This window comes from Taudactylus pleione, unplaced genomic scaffold (genome assembly GCF_031769625.1).
Source record: "Taudactylus pleione unplaced genomic scaffold, aTauple2 ptg000386l, whole genome shotgun sequence".
In the NCBI taxonomy this organism is placed as follows: Eukaryota; Metazoa; Chordata; class Amphibia; order Anura; family Myobatrachidae; genus Taudactylus; species Taudactylus pleione.
Genome location: NW_028284787.1, coordinates 5875001 through 5898541, shown reverse-complemented (window position 1 = coordinate 5898541; position 23541 = coordinate 5875001). Strand labels below are relative to the sequence as shown.

The window sequence follows — 23541 nt, the reverse complement described above, 5'->3', positions numbered from 1 at the left end:
AGGGCCGGCTGGCTTAACCGTTAAAGGGTGCTGTAACTCCCAAAGTACACTCCAAACCAAAAAAATATATATTTTCTGTGTTTGTGAATTGTGTGCGCAGTAGCCGCATGTGCATCAACAAAGTAGTGGCAAGCGTGCGCCTGTGTCATAAGTAAAGGGCCGGCTGGCTTGACCGTTAAAGGGTGCTGTAACCCCCAAAGTACACTCCAAACCAAAAAAATATATATTTTCTGTGTTTGTGAATTGTGTGCGCAGTAGCCGCACGTGCATCAACAAAGGAGCAGCGCCAAGCATGCGCCTGTGTCCCATAAGTAAAGAGCCGGCTGGCTCATTTCTTAAAGGCTGGTGTAACCCACAAAGTGCACTACTCTCCAGCAAAAATAAAAAAATATTTTCTTTGTTTAGCCGCACGTATATATCAAATCGATATAACATAAATGGAGGACCCAACTTTCTCCGATAAAAATAAAATAGAGAAAGATCAAGAACCACTTCCTCCTAGTGCTGAAGCTGCTGCCACTAGTCATGACATAGACGATAACATGCCATCAACGTCGTCTGCCAAGGCCGATGCCCAATGTCATAATAGAGGGCACATACAATCCCAAATGACAAAGTTCAGGAAAATGACCTTGAAAAAAACATTTAAATCAGCTGAAGAGAAACGTAAACTTGCCAATATGTCATTTACGACACGGAGTGGCAAGGAACGGCTAAGGTCGATCCCTAGTATGTTCATGACTAGTGGTTCAGTTTCACATGACGATGGAAGCCCTCCTCCCACTCAAAAAATTAAAAGAGTTAAGCTAGCAAAAGCACAGTGAAGAACTGTGCGTTCTAAGAAGATATCACAAATCCCCAAGGAGAGTCCAAGTGTGGTGGTGGTTGCGATGCCTGACCTTCCCAGCACTGGATGGGAAGAGGTGGCTCTTTCCACCATTTGCACGCCCCCTGCAAGTGCTGAAAGGAGCACCCACAGTCCACTTGCTGATATGCAAATTGAAGATGTCACTGTTGAAGTACAACAGGATGAGGATACTGGAGTAGCTGGCGCTGAGGAGGAAGTTGGCAAGGAGGATTCTGATGGTGATGTGGTTTGTTTAATCAGGCTCCGGGGGAGACAGTTGTTGTCCGTGGGATGAAAAAGCCCATCACGGTCATGCCTGGGCAGATGACCAAACATTCCACCTCTTTGGTCTGGCAATATTTCTATCCAAATCCGGACAACAACTGTCTTGCCATATGTACCTTATGTAAAGGTGGAATAAGTAGGGGTAGGGATGTTAACCACCTAGGAACATCCTCCCTTATACGGCACCTGCAGCACGTTCATAATAAGTTACTGTCAAGTTCAGAAACTTTGGCTAAGACCGTAAGCAGTCCAGGGACACCTAAATCCTGTTGTCCTGTTGTATCCAAGCGCCTGCAAACCACACCGTCAACTCCCTCCTCATCAATTTCCTGCAGGCCATGTCACTGGCATGACTGACTCTCCTATCCCGGATTCCTCCGGAGGATCCTGCATTGCTACGCCTCCTGCTGCCGCTGCTGCTGCTGGGAGTCGTTCATCATCCCAGAGAGGAAGTAGGAACACCACTACTTTTACTAAACAATTGACCCTCCAACAGTCCTTAGCGAGGAGGATGAAGTACGACAGCAGTCATCCTGAAGCAAAACGTATAACTGAGGCCTTGACTGCTATGTTGGTGTTAGACGTGCGTCCGGTATCCGCCATTAGTACAGTGGGATTTAGACAATTGATGGAGGTAGTGTGTCCCCGGTTCCAAATCCCGTCTAGATTCCACTTCACTAGGCAGGCGATACCGAGACTGTACAGAAACGTCAGAAAAAGAGTCCTCAGTGTCCTGAAAAATGGCGTTGTACCCAATGTCCACTTAACCACGGACATGTGGACAAGTGGAACAGGGCAGACTAAGGACTATATGACTGTGACAGCCCACTGGGTAGATGTATCACCTTACGCAGCAACAGCAGCAGTGTCACCAGTCGCAGAATCTCAGAAACGCCAGCTCGTTCCAAGGCAGGCTACGCTGTGTATCACCGGTTTCAGTAAGAGGCACACCGCCGACAACCTCTTAGAGAAACTGAGGGAAATCATCGCCCAGTGGCTTACCCCACTTAGACTCTCCTGGGGATTTGTGATATCTGACAACGCCACCAATATTGTGCGGGCATTACATCTGGGCAAATTCCAGCACGTCCCATGTTTTGCTCACACAATAAACTTGGTGGTGCAGAATTTTCTGAAAAGCGACAGGGGCGTGCAGGAGACGCTTTGGGTGGCCCGAAAAATTTCTGCCCACTTTCGCCATTCAGCGACTACATGCCGAAGACTGGAGCGCCAGCAAACACTCTTGAACCTGCCCCACCATCACCTGAAGCAAGAGGTTGTGACGCGGTGGAACTCAACCCTCTATATGCTTCAGAGGATGGACGAGCAGCAAAAGGCCATTCAAGCCTATACATCCACCTATGACATAGGCAAAGGAGGGGGTATGCACCTGACTCAAGTGCAGTGGAGAATGATTTCAGTGTTGTGCAAGGTTCTCCAGCCCTTCGAACTTGCCACACGTGAAGTCAGTTCAGACACTGCCGGCTTGAGTGAGGTCATTCCCCTCATCAGGCTTTTGCAGAAGCAGCTGGAGAAAGTGAAGGAGGAGCTAAGATGGAGCGATTCCGCTCGGCATGTGGGACTTGTGGATGAAGCCCTTCATTCGCTTTGCCAGGATTCCAGGGTGGTCAATCTGTTGAAATCAGACCACTACATTTTGGCCACCGTGCTCAATCCTAGGTTTAAAGTCTATGTGGTGTCTCTCTTTCTGGCTGACACAAGCCTGCAGAGGTGCAAAGACCTGCTGGTGAACACACTGTCAGCTGAAGCGGAACGTGACACGTCAACAGCTCCTTCTTCATTTTCTCCCGCAACTGGGGCTGCCAGGAAAAAACTTAGGTATCCTAAGCAACCCGCTGGCGGTGATGCAGGGCAGGCAGGACCAAGTTTGGACATCTGGTCCGGACTGAAGGACCTGGCAACAATTTCTGACATGTCTACTGTCACTGCATATGATACTGTCACCATTGACAGAATGGTGGAGGATTACATCAGTTACAGCATCCAAGTAGGCATGTCAGACAGTCCATACCTGTACTGGCAGGAAAAAGAGGCAATTTGGAGGCCCCTGTACAAACTGGCTCTATTTTACCTGAGTTGCCCCCCCTCCAGTGTGTACTCCAAAAGAGTGTTTAGTGCAGCCGGGAACCTTGTCAGCGAAAGGTGTAGGAGGTTGCTTCCACAGAATGTGGAGAAGATGATGTTCATCAAAATGAATTAGTCATCCAGCTACCTCGGTGCAACCTTTTGGACAAAAAAACACTAATGTGAGGTGTGAGGTGTTCAGAATAGACTGGAAATGAGTGGAAATTAAGGTTATTGAGGTTAATAATAGCATAGGAGCAGAAAAACCTACATATTCTGTGATGTTAGCTGTTTTTATGCTTTTTTTCAAAAAAATACAGATCCAAAACACAAAACCCAGAACCCAAAACACAGAAGGGTGGTTTTGGCAAAACCAATCCAGATCCAAAACACGAAGAAAGATCCAGATTCAAAACACGAAAAGTGGCCGGTGCACACCCCTAATATATATATATATATATATATATATATATATATATATATATATAAACACACACACACACACACACATATACGTAGACACACATGCACATCTATAGTCTGGAAGCTTTAAATATGCACCCTTTAAGGTACTGTATATTTGGGACTCTTAATAAAGTTTTCAGCCAAACAAAGAAGGTAGATAATGACAAATATGCAATGGGAAAGAGTCTTTATCCATTGCAGTCATACAACTGTGTTGGTTTTGCAGTTAGTAGATGGCTAGAGTATATTTTCTTTATATAGTACACGCCTTATGCAGCGCTTTACAGAGAATACTTAGTCAAATCAGTCCCGGCCCCAGTGGATCTTACAATCTATATTCCCTACTACATGTACACATATACACCAGAGCTAATGTTTGTCAGAAACTTGGCAAAAAGTGCTAGTACTTACATGCATCCCACCAATTTATTTTTTTAATTAGTCAACAAACTTTACCTATGCTAGGGGAATCATTTTGGTTGGCAAATATTTTTAGCCCCTGTATTCTTTTAACTGGAAGTCAAGGATAGATACATAATTGAATGCATTATTAATTGTACAGAATACCTATTGGTAAGGGGGTACTGCAGTGATTAAGCCCATCAAGTCCACGGCGCAGTCAGTTGCTATGCCAATCTAGTCCATGGCGCAGACAGTGACTAGGCCCATCTAGTCCATAGCGCTTCCAGTGCCATAATTTACCATTGGACAGCACATAGTTGTTGCCTATTGCTGAAGTAATATTACATAATCTGTTGGGGAGATAATGCTCTACAGCATTCCTCCACAGCTAAAAATAGTGTCTTAAACACACTGGCTCTTCATAAACTATCACAACATAAAGCACAATATCATTATAAAAATTTTATCTTTGTTGTGTGCTAAGGTATTGTCCGGGGTCTCTGTGTGCTGCATTGGAAACAGCCCACCCAGTCTGCTCACCTGTCTGCCCCTCCATTCCTTTATAAGTCAGGCACTTGCTTCCATGGTGCTTTAGATCTTCCGAGAGGCACCAGGCTCCCTGCCCTTTGAGTGTCACAGATGTCAGGTAATGATTTTGCAATGTTTTTAGTAGAGTTTCCTTTCCACTGACAACATTGCAGCAGCATTAGTCAATGATATTTGCAAATCCTATAGGTGTTGATATGTACCAGCAATGTGTGATGGAGGGAAGTCCAAACAATAGATAACAAGATCTTTGGTTTATTTACTAGGCAGAACAGGTTTGCAGGAGGACACAGGGTTAATGCAGCCGGTATGTAGAACAGGTGCACAGTGCACATATACAATGGATGTACTAGATCCAGTCAGTTACATATTAAGAAGCACAGGTGATGTGTGAACAAAGGTGAGCACACACCTTTGTGCATGCATGCTGTGGGGTATGCACACACTGGCATATATGTGGAGAGCCATGCTGGGATCAAGTGGCTGATCCCAGCATCGGCACAGGGGATGTGTCCTCTGCGGGACACATCCATTGCCGGCGCTAGGACAGTGATGTCCCCGGCGTCGGTGCAGACGCCGCGGGCACCTGGTGAAGGGACCACCTAGTCCCTTTCACCAGTGCTGGCGGTACTGTGGCGCAGGGAGAAACTTGGCTTCGGGCGCAAGCTCAGCGGAGCTTGGTGCCCGGAAGCCAAGAAGCGGCTGTTCCCGGCGCCAGTCAGGGGGCGTCAGGCGCGGCTCTCCGTGCGGTGGATATTTTGCTCTGGCCGTGAACCAAACCCGGCTTGCGGGCCAGCAGCCAATAGGAGGCGGACGCGATGAGCCAATTGCGGCTTGCCGCATCATAGCCCCACCCACTCGCGCAGTCTTGTATTAGACGGCGGCGAGCGGGAAAAGGCAGGTCGGTGGCGGAGAGGGAGGAGAGAAGACCTCCCAAAGAGCGGAAGATCGTTGCATCAACAAGGGCGGAGACTCCGCTGTCAAGAGATAAGACAGGTGGCGCTGACTGGAAGAAGAAAAGAAGAGGCAGTGCCACTGGCCGGGATGGGACAGCGGCCGAAGAATGCGGGGGAGGGAAGTAAAAGAGTTTCATGAAGTTCCCCCTGGCAGCCTCTTCCAACGGAGCAGGTAGGCCCTCCGTGAGGCCTACCTTATACCCCCTCCCTAGACCACCAGGGTTGTCAGGCACTAGGCCCGTAGGGCATTGTCGGGCACTAGGCCCGTGCGCAAATAGGTGGGCACAAGACCCAAGGATTTCCCCTCAATTAGGTGTAAGTGGCCTGGGTACTAGGCCCAGGCCACTATTCAATAAAGTAGGTGGGCACCAGGCCCGTGGCCATAAAGCAGGCATAGGCCTGTACCCATATAGGAGGGCACTAGGCCCTATATAGTAAGCCCCATCATTAGGCAGGCCCATAGGCCTGAGCCACGTTTTGGAAAGAGGACTCTGGGCAGTAGGCCCAAGTCCCATGTGTACCCTGCAGCATAAGCCCTGAGCTGCTGGTAAGACCCTGTGCGTTAGGCCCAGGGCCCTGAGCCCATTAGGTGTGCCACTCATATAGAAAGGTAGCCCCGCATAGATGATTAGAGGTGTGAGCAGTGGTGGAGAGCTATCTGGCTCCCACCAATGAAGTAGTGTTTTCCCCAGTCACTGAGAAGAGGAGCTGGCCAGCTCTGGATAGGTAGGTAGCAGGCATTTAAAGGGACAGCACCGTGTTTTGCTCTTAGTTTAGTTATTGTTATACATGTCACACTACACACACTGTAGGTTGAGGGCTATGTCGTTTTAGTATGTGTAGTTGCTTGACATAGGTTTAGGCCCTGCACGGCTGTGTTGTGTATCTCCTTACAGGGACCTGTAGGCAAGTGAGCGGACGAAGAGCAAGAGTGGACACGGTGAGAAATATCTGTGTGTACGGTCTCTCCCTGTTTGTTTGTCACTACCTATCCTTCCTTCTGGGAGGACGGTGAACCTTGCAACCCGGTGCAAGGACGGATCTTCACCTGGTGCGTGAGTACAGCTAGGTGAATATTTGGGATCTGAGGCCAAAAGAGCCAATGATAATCTTCACTTAAAACCTGAATTTATCCCTCGGTTCGGTAGGACGTGTCGTCGACGTGAGGAGGGACGGCACTCACATAGTCTCCTTTCTCCTAGGTCATTGTGTCCATGTTCTATTCGGGAGTTCCAGGACCGTCCGTTCAACACACGGCCTGAAGGTGAGGGTGCGACGCAAGGTAAGAAATGGAAATACACCTACACGGCATCAGGCACTGCACTACCTCTTACATATACACCCATCGGCCATAACATTAAAACTACTGACAGGTGAAGTAAACATTGATTATTTCATTGCAATGGCACCTGTCAAGGGGTGGAATGTATTAGGCAGCAAGTGAACACTCTGTTCTTAAAGTTGATGTGATAGAAGAATGAATAAAGGGCAAGCATAATGATCTGAGCAACTTTGACAAGGGCCAAATTGCGATGCTAGATGACTGGGTCAGAGCATCTCCAGAACGGCTTGTCTTGTGGGGTGTTCCCTCTATGCAGTTGTCCATACCTACCAAAAGTGGTCCAAGGAAGAACAACTAGTAAACCAGTGACAGGGTCATGGGCATCCAAGGCACATTGATGCATGTGGGGAGCGAAGGCTAGCTCATCTGGTCCAATCTCACAGAAGAGATACTGTAGTACAAATTGCTGAAAAAGTTATTGTTGGCTATGATAGGTGTCAGAACACACAGTGCATCGCAGCTTGCAGCATTGTTGCAGACAGGTCAAGGTGCCCATGCTGAACCCTGCCCATTGCCGTAAGCACCTACAATGGACACATGAGCATCAGACCTTGACCATGGAGCAATGGAACAAGGTGGCGTGGTCTGGTGAATCTTGCTTTCTTTTGCATCATAAGGACGGATGAGAGATTGCCTCTGCCAGCATGCCTTATTCCCATAATGCATCCTGGTGCAGTGTGATTATCTCAGCAATGTTCAGCTGTGAATCCTTGGGTCTTTTCATGTGGATGTTACTTTTACACATACAGTACCAACTACCTTAACATTGTTGCAGATCAAGTACACCCCTTCATGGCAACAGTATTCCCTGATGGCAATGGTTTCTTTCAGCAGGATAATGTGCCCTGCCACACTACAAAATTTGTGCATGAATGGTGTGAGGGAGCAGACAGAGTTCAAGGTGTTGACTTGGCATCCAAATATCCGAAATCTCCATCCAATCAAGCATCTGTGGGATGTGCAGGAAAAGCAAGTCCGAGTCATGGAAGCCTCATCTGAAAACTTACAAGACTTAGAGGATCTGATGGTGCCAGATACTAATTGGCACCTCCAGAGGTCTTGTGGAGTCCATGCCTCAATGGGTCAAAGCGGGTTTGGTAGCATGCTGGGGACAGAAGGCAGGCGGTTTTAATATGGCTGATCATAGTGTATGCAGAGTGTTATGAAACACAACTGTATTTGTATAAGACCCCTAGAGCCACACTACAGAGGTCTTCTGCCTGTAACAGCCACCTGTTCCTTTAGAGTGCAACACACTCACTGGTACTTAGGATGCCACCAGGTCTTAAACTCAGGAAGGAGGGACTTCTACAACACTCTGGTGATCGCAGGATAAATTGTCTGGAGTAGTATAATTCTGTTCATATACAGGCAGATAAAACGCAGATGCACCTGTAGAACCACCCCAGCGCAAGATTTGATCATATAAAATAGCAGATGGTAAACACTGAATACATAAGATGCAGCTTGCAACAACCACCATGGCAAGGATTTCAATCACTTGATTTCAGATGTAAAAACAATAATTGAAATAGAGATTGTAACACACTTTAGCAGGATATAACAACTTTCAGATGGTACTGAATAGCAGGTGTAGTAACAATCAGTGTTATAGCAGAGGTGGTAATACAGTTTGAGCAGGATATAACAGCTTGCAGATGGCAAATGCACTAAAGAAATGCTGATGCTGTAAATATGCAATAGCTCATGGTTAGTAGAACAAGATACTGGTTCCAAACAGACTGGAGGACTCCAATACACAGACCAAACAAGGCAAATGCCGGAAAGTCACCAATATAAGAAAATCAGGATCAGACCAGAGGCTTTCACTTGTATGCAAAAACTATCACTGGCAAACTATGCAGGGCTGGATCCCCTTCTAACAAAGACCTACACCAAGCCTGTTCATCCCCTTAACAGCTAAATTGGGCAGACGACATCCCGCCAAGGTCTGCTCTCAGCCTCCCCTGGTTGCCCAGCAACCCTAGCAGTTATGGAGACGTGGTTTTGGCTGCCTAGCAACAGCTGGGACCCGTGCCTGTAATCAGCTACAGCGGCGGCTCATAACAGTCACTAGCCTTAATAGTGCAGTCTCTCCGTTATGGAGACTCTTTAGGAGCATATTCTTCCTCTATGGAGAATGAAGCTGTAGCTGGGTGGTAGCTCATAAGAGTCAAATGTCTCACATCAGTCAATCCAGGGTGAGAGTGCTGCTGCGTAAGGAGACAACATAGGGTGCTCTCCCATTGCACGTCGCTCAAAGAGCTGGGAGCCGGCACCTCTCAATATTGTCACTATATAGGAAGATTTGGGTCCTGGCAGACTATAGTAGGATTTACCCTAGGCTAGTCCGGTTGAATTTGTAGGTTCGAATTATTTTAGTTTGGACCCTGAAAAAAAATCAGACAACCGATGTAGAAACTGGCACAGCAAACATTAGAACTTTGGCAAATTAAAATTAATCTACACTAGCTACTAGGTTCATAATGGGTTGGAGTAAAGATCTGGTTAGAAGACCAGCAATAAAAGAATTTGCAATAACAATGCAGGAGAGGGGTGCACTAATTTAAAAACTTTTGAAATGCCTGTGTGCAATATGCACTTATACTGGAGAGGTTGCTTACATGCATGAAACAGGATTTGTAGACAGACGGCTTTTTGTAAGATAAGAGTTCAAAGTAAAAGATTACAGCGCAACAGCAAGCTTGAGGTGCAAGGTATATGTTAACATATATAGTAGCATTGCTTCTGTTGGCTGGTTGAAATATTAATAACTCAATGCTTGACAGATTGAGGTTGAAGTGAGGGCAAAGGGAATCAAAGATGAAGGGCTATATTTATGAGCCAGTTTTCAGCGGGTTTGAGGTGAAACTGAAGCAGCGGTAACATTAAGTGTAAAGAGTAAAGACTGGTGTGCTTAATGTTAGTGGCTTACAAAAGCAGTCTCTTCATAAATATAGTCCAAAATTTACATAATATAAACCAACACAGCTACTGACATACTGTATCTGGGAGTATAGATAAAAGTGTTATTATAGACAATTCTGAAAGCTAAAAAGGAGCTTATTCGATTTCCAAATGAAGTGGTAAAAGCTTGAGAAGAACAAAGGACATAATTCTGATAGATGTACTATTCCTACTAATGCAAATTACTGGTGAATCCAGAAATACAAAACACTGGATAAACTCAGAAAGGTAGAATGAACCTATGGCATTTATCATTTGTATTATAAGTGATCAACAGTGTGAAATGCAGAACAGTGGCATTTAGGTATAGCAGTGATCAGGGCCGTAGCTAGGGTAGTGCGACCAGTGCCATCGCACAGGGCACCACAGGTCAGGGGGCGTTGTTTGGGCCTGTCAAATTTCTGTTTATTATCATTCTCACTTGTAGCTTCCTCTTATTTCACCTCCAGCATCTCCTGACCTCTCCGATCTCTTCCCTGGCCCTTTCCCATGAGGCCATAGCCCTCTTTTGGGTGCATTATGTCCCTTTGAAAAATGAGGGGGGCGCCAATGCTCTTTTTGGCACATGGCACCAAAAAGTCTAGTTACGGCTCTGGCAGTGATCAAATCATTCTAACCTTGTTCAGTGTAGTCTGCAGTGTGGTGAGTAGCTTGCATGAGCAACAGAACTGTGTGAGGTAGTAGTATATGAAAGCATCCCAAGCAGCCAGGGACAGCAATGTGAGACGGTCAGAACATTTTTTTCCCAGAATAGGAGCAATCGCTGCAAGACTGAATAATAATGGAAAGATACTAGTGAAGATGGAGAGATAAATACTTCCTAAGCCTGGGACAAACACAGCCATAGCAAACAACCGCAATTGGGTTGAGTGAATTTTGCAGAGCGAGATGAGAAGAGGGCAGAAACTTCATCTACAGGATAAAAAGATTTGCATTAAATAAGTTTAAGGGATGTTTGGGAAGAGGATACAATTTTAGATCGTATCTGGTCCATGTCCTTATCTCAAAAGCTAACAAATGACCAGTTCACAAAGAATCTCCTAAAATAGTGGTTGCATTAAAGTATAGCAAGAGTTACTAACATGGCTCTTCATTTAAGAAAACAGTTGGTTACTGTACTTTGTGCACATTGCATGAGGTCATTAAATAGTCCCAATCTGTAGTAACACAAAGTGTTAATCTTAACTTAATAAATTTCATACAATTCACAACACTACAATCTTCATGCAACTTCTTGTGTTTATGCTCTAGCAAACCGTAAATGCAATTCAAGGGCAGTAAAAAGAAAAAAACTTTTAGATAAAGAGAACCAAAATATCTAATGCTTTTAAAGTACCCTTCTTGGTTTTCAGGCAAGCCTACAGTAGATTAAATTTATAGATCACATTTTTATTGTCCCTTAATGGATTGATCATTGAAGAATTCTAAAAAAACTTTGCATTCATGAATGTATTGCATTCATCTGAAATAAAGAAGTGGTCAAAAAAAAGAAACAAATTTACCATAACTTTTTAGCTTAAAAAGAAAGGAGTTTGTTTTTATCCCCACATGGAAATTAAGAAAAAATAAATTAATTTGGGCATCATCCAGTGAGATCTTGTGTATAAATGTGACCATGATGCTAGAACTGCCCAACAGATTATATTTTAGTATGTGGGGGTCTATGTACTTCACCTTGGATAGAAAAAGTGGACGGGGATAAAGTACCAACCAATCAGCTGCTGTCACTTTACAGGCTGTTTGAAGAATTATCTCCCAATTGTTAACAGTTAAAATAGTCATATTAAAATACTCAGCATACCACATATGTAATATAAAAACTGTAATATTGGAAATATATACATTATCTGCAAGCATCAAAGCTCCTGCTTCAATCACAAACTCATGTGATTCTTCATCCTTTACAACAGCAGCAGTTAAACCTGCAGCACTGCTAGCTTTTCCACTAGTATACACCGCTCGAGGGCTGAATTCTTCCACATGCCTGCAATGGAAATACACATTCTAAGGTCGAGAAATGTAAAACAAAGATCAGAATACAATTCAAATCCTATAGTGACCAAACAGAGAAAAATAATCTTTAAAAAAAACTATGCCCACTGCAAGTGTGACTTTCTGTATCACTGAACAGTTCTTTACATTTTTAACCATCAAAATTGTGAAAATATTGATACAATTTCTGCCACTTATAAATTTCAGCTATATAGCTATATTTTGATGACCAACACATAAAAGAACATTGAGACTTTTTTGTGCATTTACATACATGTGTAATGTACACAGAAGACCAAATATAATAGGTGAGAATTTAGAAAATGAGAGTTTAGCAGTAAACGCTCACACTTTTTAAACTCGCATGATTTTAGAATCAAAACTCACAATTTAAATTCTCATCCAGATGTTTTTCCATTTTGATGATACAAATACTCGAATGCTTGTATAAGCTTGAGAGGATATAAGCACACTGTTTTTTAGTGGAACAAAACTAGTTTGAGCTGGTTTGATGTTGACAGGTTATGGTTTGTGTTTATGGTTATCAAAATGGCTATCCTATTAGCTGCTCCGTTTAGGCGGGGTTTAGCATTACTATTTAAAGACTGGAGGAGGGGTTTAGATTGTGATCCAGTGGGATAAGTACCTGTTTCCATTGATATACTGTGCTTATTCTTTCTGTACTCATACATACTCCTTATATTGTTTTAGCTAATTATAATTTGTCCTTCACTTATTCAATTCCTAATTTCAATTTCTGCCCATTGTAATTAATCCTTCTCAACACCCCCCCCTTTCCTGCATCCTTCAGCATCTCCCTCCCTCCCGTTTTTTCCTCCTGCCGGCTTACCTTGTGGTAACTCTGTTTCCCATGCCCCGTCCACGCCACAGCGCCCCACCTCCCTACCACTTGGTTGAGGCAGCAAGACCATTAACGGTCGCTGCTGCCTCTTCTGTTACCCACGGCGCGCGCCTGTCTTCAGCGCGCACCGGATCCCGCTCCCTACCAGCCGCCCCGGCGGTTCATGGCTCCGGACACCCCCCACCGTCTCCCTCTCCTTCCAGCCTGCAAGCATGGCTGGGGAGGGGAGTGGCAGGAGCTACAGGCACCCCCCAGTCGCAGGTATCCATTACCAGCGCCGGAGGGGACAGACAGGCAGCCCCGCCGATAAGCCCCACCAACCAGGACGCGGGCGCGATTTTAAGTGAAAAAGAGGTTTTAACCTCTTCAGGTTCCCCCCCATGGCTCTAATAGCTGGGGTTGCGGTCACATCCCCAAGCAGCAGTGTGCATTCCTCTCCCAGGGGACAGTTAATGGGTCAAGTAGGTAGCTGTCAGGCTTCACCGGGTATGGGCTCCTTGCGCAGGCTAGTTACCCCACATGGAGGGACCCAGTTTTCCAATTTTGTTGCCCCTATGATTCCCTCTCCATTGGCTGCAGTAAATAATCAGGGTGGGATACAAGCATTAGATTTTGCCCAAGGGGGGATGCCTGTGCAGGGTTTCTATTGGCCCCCTTAGTTTAATCAAGGTTCGGGACATCAGCCACTACAACCACAATTTACAGGGCCTATTCAACAGTTTTGCCCCCCTCAATTTATTCAAGGAGCCGGTCAATTTCCCCAACATTATGTTGCGGCTCCTGTGCCGTTTAATCCACATGCACAGCAGGTGCATTATATGCATGGGCATCAGGCTAGTCAGCAGCAGATGTTGCAACCCCCCCTTCCACTTGCTCCTCCACCAGCTTTGCCCCCCATTCCCAGGCAGGCACCACCAGCGCAGCCCCCGGCTTCTCCAACGCCGCAGATTATGTCGGTGCCGTTAGTCGATGCAAATGTTTTAGATGTAGTAGGCCCTAATACTGCTGTTTTGAGTTCGCAGGCTCCTTCTGTTCATTCAGCAATGGCTGTGTCGGCATCCACTTGTATGGTCGCTGAGGATCAGTTATCGATGGGTCAAAGTGCGGTGGGCATGCCGCGCAGCGAGAGACAGGACGAGGGACAGGCCTCTTCATCTGCGGTCAAGCCGGTGGTTCCTTCCACATCAGGAGCAGGTGAGAAAAACAATGTCTAAGGTTAGCACTCAATTGTCGCAATCGGAGGAATCTTCTGATTCTTCTAGCTCCGCAGAAAAACCAAAGCTGATGAAGTATTTTGTGCAGCAGTTAAAAGGCAAGGGCAAGAGCCCTAAAAGGGCAGGTAGCATGGCCAGCTCTGCTCCGAATGAGTCAGGGGATGCGGTTCATTGCTCCAATACAGCTATTTTGAGAGGGGGTTAGATCTAAGGTTAGGGAGCGTATAAGAAAGGGTCGTTATGTAGATATGTTTTCAATCACGCATGACGCTAAAAAAGCATTGGACTTAGCTAAGTCTGGGGGTTCGGCAGCAGAGGAGGCTAGGAGGAGTTACCAGAACTGGCTTTCTGGTATTTATGTTTTCGCAGCCTGTTATATAGAAACCCGACCAGCTGAGTGCTTAAATGTATTAAAATATTTACATCTAGTGCAGGGCATGTATGTTTCTGCTAGGGTTAATGTATGGAGGCAATATGACGAGCTTTTTTTTAGAAAAAAGCAAGATGGTGAAAAAAAAATTTAATTTTGGTTTTAAGGACGTTTAAGTGTGGTTAGAGGTTACGCAGCATACGCGGCCTACTAACGAAGCGCCTGTGGGGCGTAAGCAGCCCTTTGTGGCGCGACCAGGTTTCAACACAGCAGGTAGAGGAAAGTGTTGTGTTTAACAACTCGCAATGCGCTAGAGGGACAAGCTGCTGTTATAGATATGTCTGCATTCTCTGCAGGGGAAATCACCCGTCAAAGCAATGCAGTCGTCCCGGGGGTCACGCAGGGGGGAAAGGAGACCAGCACCCTAACTAAGTAATGCTGAGTCTCCGATTAATGTTAAAGTTTTAGAGCGTTGGTTAAGCCATTATCCTCTTAAGAATTTATTTCAGGGTTTTAAAGAAGTATTTAGGCTGCCGTTAGTAAGACCGGTTTTAGTACTGGCCAAAAGGAACTTGAAATCAGCTAGGGACTTCCCAGAGGTGATAGCAGAGAAAATTAATTTAGAGGTTAGTTTGGGTAGGATGTGTGGTCCTTTTACCTCTCATCCATTAAATAACCTTTGTATTTCACCTCTTGGTGTGGTACCAACAAAGGATCCTGGGAAATTCAGGTTAATTCAGCACCTGTCTTACCCGGAGGGTAGTTCGGTGAATGACGCTTTAGATCCAGCGGATTGCAGCGTCACTTACCAATCATTCGAGGATGCCCTTAGTATAGTGCAGGGATTTGGGAAGGGGGCTTTGTTAGCCAAGATAGATATTGAGTCTGCCTTTAGGTTGCTTCCCCTACATCCTGATTCCTTCCGTTATATGGGTTTTAAAGTGGGCAGTTCATACTATGTAGACAAATGTCTACCTATGGGCTGTTCTATTTCATGCTCCTTTTTTGAGTGTTTTAGCTCCTTCTTATAGTGGTGTATTCAGGCGGGTACAAGTCAGTCGGGTGTCGCACATTACTTAGACGACTTTTTATTAATAGGGCCAAGTAATAGTGATGTGTGCAGTGAGCTTTTTTCGGTGCAGGCTTTTTCTCGGTGTTGGGAGTCCCCATCGCTCAGAAAAGACGGAAGGGCCGATTAATAGATTGTCTTATCTAGGTATTGAAGTCGATACTGATTTGGGACTTTGCAGATTACCATGTGATAAAGTGCAGAAACTTAGTGATTATTGTTAAGTTTAGTTTCAGCTAAAAAAGTTTCTTTGAAGCAGCTGCAGTCTTTGCTAGGTTTACTTAACTTCGCGTGTAGAGTCATCCCAATGGGCAAGGTTTTTTGCAGGAGGTTAGAGCGAGCTTCAGCAAGTGTTAAAAAGCCCCATTACATGATTCGCCTGTCTGAAGAAATGAAAGATTACTTCAAGGTTTGGTTACATTTTTTATGCAAATTTAACGGGGTACAAATTTGGCTGCCACCGCCAGTAGCTAATGATTTGCAGCTGTATACAGATGCGTCAGGATCTATGGGCTTTGGGGCGTTCGAGGGAGAATGGTGCGCGGAAGCTTGGCCAGAATCGTGGCACGTTGAAGGTTTGACTGGCAATTTACTCCTGCTAGAGCTGTTTCCCATTGTGGTAGTAGTTGAGATTTGGGCTCTAATGCTTAGTAATCATAGAATCATATTTTGGTGTGATAACCTGGGGGTAGTACAGGCCATCAATAATCAAAGGTCAGTTTGCCAGCAAGTGATAAGGCTTCTTAGGCATTTGGTTTCTGTTTGTCTGTCTATGAATATTGATTTTATGGCTAAGCATGTTCCTGGAGTTGAGAATGGGATTGCGGACGTGTTCTCGTTTTCAATGGGAAAGATTTAGAGCACTTGCGCCGTCTGCGGCAGTTCATGGTTTGTCTTGTCCGGATTATGTTTGGCAGATCATAAGGCCGGCATTATAGGACTTGCTTTAAAAGCACTGGCTCCTGGTACTTTGAGATCCTACGCTGCGGCTTGGAGCGAATGGCAGGCTTTCATTGCTGCCCATTCGCGAGAGGGTAAGAGCATTCAGGATTTGATGTTAGAGTTCGTCTGGCGTTGGCATGAGAGCGGCTGTTCAAATTCATCCATGTCGGGCGCTTTGGCAGGAATTTCATATTTTGCTCGTTTAAATGGTTTGGTGGGCCCTACCAAGTCTTTTGTAATCTCTAAAGCACTGAAGGGATGGGCAAAGGAACAGTTGAGGCCGAGTGATTCTCGTAGGCCTATTGACACGGGGATGCTAATGGACTTGGTAGTGGCTGTATCGGGTATAGCACAAAGACGATTTTGAGGAAGGTTTGTTTAGTTTGGCTTTTACATTAGCATTTTTTGGGGCATTAAGGGTTGGGGAGTTAACAACTGTTAATAAGAAATCCATTACTACAGGTATTATGTTGGTTAATGTGATAGTTAAACCAGATTTGCTTCTTATTAAGATACAGAGATCAAAGACAGATCAGTTAGGGAGGGGGCATTGGATCTCTGTCCCATCGCATCCGGAGCCGTGCATATGCCTGGTGGCATTGGCTGGTAGTTACAACCAACGCAATGGTTAGCGCACGCGGATCTTTCCCCGCTATCTATGTTTCAGTTAACAAGTGTTTTTAATGATTGCCTTGTGGCTCTGGGCTTACCAGTTGAGCTATATGGCACTCATTCATTCAGAATAGGAGCAGCAACATGTGCCGCAGAGTCAGGCTATTCTGCTGAGTCGATAAAACGCTTAGGAAGGTGGAAATCTTCTGCATTCAAAAGCTATATAAGAAGCGATAAGCTGCAAAAGTAATGGCGGTCCCTGCGAGTTTGTTCTTTGGGAAACCCAGGGCCTTATGTCACCCGTCGCTAGGGGTAATTTGAAGTTCTTTTCACCTTTGCCCTCAAAAGTAAAAAGAGGTTTGGTGTCGTTCACCTCCATCTGGGTCACCCAAATAACTCGGTTTCCCCTGCCTTGGTTAATCATGTTAATGAATTTACGTTACTAATGCTTTGTTATAAACTTCCCCAAAAAACCTGTAAATGTGAAGAGATTGTCGGGTGTGGATTGTAGGACACTCTTGTTTTCTGGGCGAGTAGACACCCTTGTGCCAGGTCAGGTCCTTGCGGAATCCGCTGGATCGGGTTGAGAGGTTTTAAGTGAAGTGGTCTGTTGGACCTTCTGTGGCAATCAGAGAGTAAATGGGGTGTTCCGGATTGTCTAGTGGTACATTTAGGTGGTAATGATCTGTGTACCAGTAAAGGAGTGGAGTTGATCAATGCCATTAAGAGGGATATGAAGGTGATTGCTGAACATTGGCCACAAGTTAAGCTATGTTGGTCAGAAGTCATCCCGCAAAGGTTTTGGCGTGGTACGCACACTGGGCCTGCTATAGATCGGATCAGGAGAAAGTTGAATGCTGCAGTGTCCAGGTTTATAGTTGGTTTGAATGGGATTGTGGTGAAGCATCCGCGTATTCGTTATGAGGAGGAGCATTTGTATAGGCCAGATGGGGTTCACCTGACAGATGAGAGTTTAGAGTTATTTGTCACAGCCATTTTGTCGTGCTTGGCATAATTTAGAGGTGTCTTCGGGGTCTTGGTGGCGAAGCGTGGTCAGAGTCCACGTTTGTGTGGCAGAAAGCAGTGCTCATTGGCAGCTCAATTAAGCGCAACAGATCTTGGCTAGCATTTCCCCTTTGAGAAAGGTGAGTCGGTCATTACTTTATGAGAGGACCAGGTCATCATCCTAAGGAGGGACAGGCACTGTGCTAGTTAAGGGGAGGTGGTACTTCCCAGGATGGTTTGCGCACGGGGTGGAAACTCGACCCCATTGTTTGGTAAATAATACTTATATGGGCTGTAGACTGAGTGAGCACTGCTTTTTTCGCCACCAGGCTTAATTCTGATTCTAATTTGTATTAATAAATTTGGCTGTGACCTCTTTTTGCAATTTATACAGTTGTTGCGTCTTTATTTATTATTTAGTTATATCTTAAGAGTGGTGTGAAAATTATAAAACTATGGGTGACTTAAGCTCAACCAATGTGAGAGTTTACTGCTGAACTCTCAGCCTATTACATATTGCTGCCCATCCACTAGGCGATTAAACCTAGCGATTGAGCAATAACAACTGTCGTTATCGCCCAATCACTTCGTAATCTCCTGCAAACCGTGCAGTTTAAGGTCTAATAGTATTGGACATCTATCATTGGGCAAACATGCTGGTCAACCTGACGATAACGTCAGGTTCAGCATGTTACCAGATGATTGATGAGCCTGCACTGAACGACTGCTTGTTCAGTGTAGGCACATCACAGACATAGAAACGACAGCATGATTACAATGTCGTAATTGTGCTGTTGTTTCCATGTTGTGTAGTGAATGGGCAGCATTAGTCTAGTATTTCAAATCTATTTCACACGAAAGTGCCCATGTATTAACTGTATGCTTGCCCTATCATCTCTTATGTCAATATTTGCAGCAGTAAAAGATGAAGTAATGGATCAGTTTCTCATTAAATTCAAGCCAGGACAATGCTTCTAATAAGAGGCTGTCCAGACGATGACTGAGTCCCATACAGAGTTCTTTTGTCGCTTGCTTATCGCAGTGGGGAGGTGTTGATCTGGTGTCTTTAGTTTGCAAGTGCAGTCCGGTATTCGAAAGAGGGATCTGAAAAGCCCACTCTAGCAATACTGTGGTCATAGGCTGGAACGGCTAAAGCCTTTTCTACAGACTGCAACATCTGTTTGGGCATGTTGTGTTTTAAATTAAATAAGGAGTTTTAAATGGATGTTAAACAAACCATAAAAATAAGTCACTATTGCAAAGAAACAATGCACATAGATTCATGTTTTTGTTAAATCATATGCAAGTAAACACAGATTTCAGGAAGTTGACCAACACCAAAGACTTAAATTACATTCCTGTAAGTTTATTGCATTTGTTCAGTGAGTATCACAACCTATGTTTGTTATGGCAATCATGGGCACCAGTGAGAAATGGAAAGAGGATCACATGGCAGAATAAAAGAATTGCAGGCTCATGCTAAACACATTACAATAGACCTTCCATCCCTATTACTTAGTGTTATTCACAATGTCATTAAGTTCCCCTATTAGCCAAGACCTGGTATATATTACATGCATCATTATTGGTTAATACTCTGATACCTAAAGAAGCAGGGCATGTAATACACACCATTGTATTTTATGCTGTATAATTATTTTCCCCTGCCTGTGCTGAGTATTATATGCGAGAGATTGAATCTTCTGTACAAAACTGACATTTGTACATAATTTCTAACCAGGTAGTCATCTGGACCTTTAAGTTTGCATCGCATATGGCAGCAACTACGCTCTCAGGAGCAGGAACTATTAAATTGGAAGTGCTCACATCATATGCAAGGGCTGGCAGGGACATGGAGATCATGGTGCAGGAGAGACTTTGTTTGGTACGGAATAGAAATATGGCTATTGCTTGTGGAGCTGGCACTACACACAAATCTTTCTAATTTGTTCCTGCCATTTAAAAAAAAAAACTTGTACATAAGCCAACAAGTTTTGTTTGTAATGTATAGTACATATACACTCAGAGCCGTAACTAGACTTTTTGGTGCCCTGTACCAGAAAGAATATTGGAACCCCCTCTTTTTTCAAAGTGACATAATGCACCCAAAAAAGGGAAATGGACTCATGGGGAAGGGCCAGGGAAGAGATAGGAGAGGCCAGGAGATGCTGGGGATGAAATAAGAGGTAGCTACAAGCAAGAATGATAATAAACAGAAATTTGACAGGCCCAAACAGCGCCCTCTGACCTGTGGTGCCCTGTGCCATGGCACCGGCCGCACTACCCTAGCTACGGCCCTGTATACACTCATCTCCATGGCAAGACAACACTGCAACAAATTAAAAAAATCATCTAAAATGATTGATTAACATTATATTTCAATAAGCAGCCACCCATTTTTGGAAAAAAAAAAAAACAGATCTATCCCAGTTCTAGACAATTGGTAGCTAATGCTACCTACACAATAGCCATGTTATGAACAGGGCCAGCACCACTCTAAAAGGAGAATGTAGAGAATTGCCTAGGATGCCAATGATCAGGTGGCACCTAAAACATTGAATGAGTAGCAGAATGTCACTCCTCATGTTTCTAATGCCCCCAAGGCAACCCTACACAGAATGCCGGCCGCTGGCCTGGAAGGAGTGGTCAGCTTCTTACATGTGAAGTGGTCCTCTTTTGCTCCCCTATGTCAATGTCCAAGCATGTCAGAGTCAAGTGGTACAATGCCAGTATGAAGTCCCAACCACCTAGGGTAAGAAGCAGGGGTGGGGACACAACACCACAGAGGGATGCCACTTCTGGGGGGGAAAGTAGTGTACCTGGATTATCCTATTTTTCCCACAATCCTAACTGTACCAAATATACCGGATGACCGCTTTTTTTAATCAAATTATTTTGGTACCTAGATTTGCTCCTTTGTCACCACAAGTACAATAAAATAGAAATGGTACCTAGGTGTACGAACACTTACAATTTGAGGAGGTTTTAAATCCTTGTATTCTACCCGTTTTTGCTGAACCAAATTTACAACAGAATGTTCAAATTTGTGTCTTGATTTTGCTGTCTATGAATTAGCAATATTAAAGTATCAAGTCTTTCTAATTGCTTTGCTTGGGTTGCATTACCAAGGCGTTATTAGTTGTCTCTTCGATAACACATCACAAGTGGTCAAATAGGCAAGTTGTCCATGCTTTGCTTAGGTTCTCTCTATGGCATTGGGGTCCTCAAGTGTACAGATGACCACAAAAACAGACTCAGCACCCAAAAGTGACTCCAGATATGCAACTGGAATGATCAGTGAATATTTTGTATTTGTCCACTGAAGTGGTTGCAAGTGATTAAGGGCTCTATTTACTACAATCCGCATATTGAATGCGGATTGTAGTGTGATATTACCGAGTGAACTCGCATTGCGAATTCAGGCAATATCACAGGGATTTACTATAAATCCCTTGCAGGGACAGAGCTTGCGATAAAGCTCTGTCCCTGCAGATCCCATCTGCACTCTAGTCGCGGTATTTTCGGAAAAAATACCGCGACTAAGAGCCCGCGCATGCGCCGACCCACAGCCGCTGCTAACCCCCACCGACGCTAAGCCCTGCCCCCCGGCGCTAAGCCCCACCCCCGCGATCGTGGACCCCCGCGACCACCCCTCCCCCCCCTGCGACCCCCCCTCCCTTCATAACACTTACCTGCATCCTCCTGGCCTCCGGTGATCTTCTCCGGGCTTCCCGATCAGGTGATCTCCCATACTGCACTGGGGCCCGATCACCTGATGACCGGGCAGCAGTGCACTGTGGGAGACCAGCTGACCGGAGAGGAGCCATCACCGGAGGCCCGATCACCGGTCCCTGGATTCAGGTAAGTTTCATTTTTTTTTTTTCTTTTTTTTACAGCAATCAGCTTGCGGTCTATTTAGACCACACAGTGATTACTGGTACCGGCTCCTGCCTCTGCTCTCCCCATTAGAGCAGAGTGGGAGCCTGGTAACTGGGGGAGACCCTGCATAACGCCACCTCCAGGTGGCGTTATTATCACAGGGCTTCCCCGGGTATTTTTTTACAATTTATTTTTAGTAACTATGGTCAGATTACAATTATGGGAAATGCGATCTGCTTTACTAAAAATAAGTGATAATTAGGGGTTGGAGTAGAATTTTACTAATTCTACTCCAATTGCCCTATAGTAACTACAGGTGAAACTAAAATAATGTGAAAAGGTGTGATAACACCCTTTTTCACTTTATTTTAGTAAAAATAATGTTAATAAATAGAGCCCTAAGACTATAAAGGTCTACACCTTTTTTATGACAATCATGGACAGCAAATCTACAGTCAGGTGCATAAATATTGGGCCATTGACAGAATTTTCATATTTTGGCCTCTATTCACCACCACAATGGCTTTAAAATGAAACAAATAAGATGTGCTTTAACTGCAGACATTCAGATTTAATTTGAGGGTAATTACATCCAAATCAGGTGAACGGTGTAGGAATTACAACGGTTTCTATATGTGCCTCCCACTTTTTAAGGGGCCAAAAGTAATGGGACTATCAACTCAAAAGCTATTTCATGGACAGGTATGGGCTATTCCCTCATTATTTCATTATCAATTAAGCAGGTAAAAAGTCTGGAGTTGATTCTAGGTGTGACATTTGCATTTGGAATCAGTTGCTGTCGACTCTCAATAAGAGATCCAAAGAGCTGTCACCATCAGTGAAGCAAGCCATCATTAGGCTGAAAAATCAAACAAACCCATCAGAGAGATAGCAAAAACATTAGGTGTGGCCAAATCAACTGTTTGGAACATTCTTAAAAAGAAAGAACGCATCGGAGAGCTCAGCAACACCAAAAGACCCGCAAGACCACAGAAAACAACTGTGGTGGATGACAGAAGAATTATTTCCCTGGTGAAGAAAAACCCCTTCACAACAGTTGGCCAAATCAAGAACACTCTCCAGGAGGTAGGTGTATATGTGTCAAAGTCAACAATCAAGAGAAGACTTCACAAGAGTGAATATAGAGGGTTCACCACAAGATGTAAACCATTGGTGAGCCTCAAAAACAGGAAGACCAGATTAGAGTTTGCCAAACAACATCTAAAAGAGCCATTACAGTTCTGGAACAACATCCTATGGACAGATGAGACAAAGATCAACTTGTACCAGAGTGATGGGAAGAGAAGAGTATGGAGAAGGAAAGGAACTGCTCATGATCCAAAACATACCACCTCATCAGTGAAGCATGGTGGTGGTAGTGTCATGGCGTGGGCATGTATGGCTGCCAATGGAACTGGTTCCCTTATATTTATTGATGTTGTGACTGCTGACAAAAGCAGCAGAATGAATGTGTTTCGGGCAATATTATATGCTCATATTCAGTCAAATGCTTCAGAACTCATTGGACAGCGCTTCACAGTGCAGATGGACAATGACCCGAAGCATACTGCAAAAGCAACCAAAAAGTTTTTTAAGGCTAAAAAGTGGAATGTTATGCAATGGCCAAGTCAATCCCCTGACCGGAATCCGATTGAGCATGCTTTTCACTTGATGGAGACAAAACTGAAGGGAAAATGCTCC

At 44.7% G+C, this 23541-nt stretch overlaps 1 protein-coding gene across 2 annotated transcripts in view; it reads right to left on the bottom strand.

The window, feature by feature from the left end:
* LOC148507701 (maternal DNA replication licensing factor mcm6) overlaps window positions 1-23541 on the bottom strand; it is a 188489-nt gene that overhangs the window by 43920 nt on the left and 121028 nt on the right. For both annotated transcript variants that reach the window (XM_088445638.1, XM_088445637.1), the window contains exon 9: window positions 11738-11879. In XM_088445638.1, coding sequence (XP_088301764.1) covers window positions 11738-11879 — 142 coding nt within the window. The remainder of the gene's footprint in view (window positions 1-11737; window positions 11880-23541) is intronic.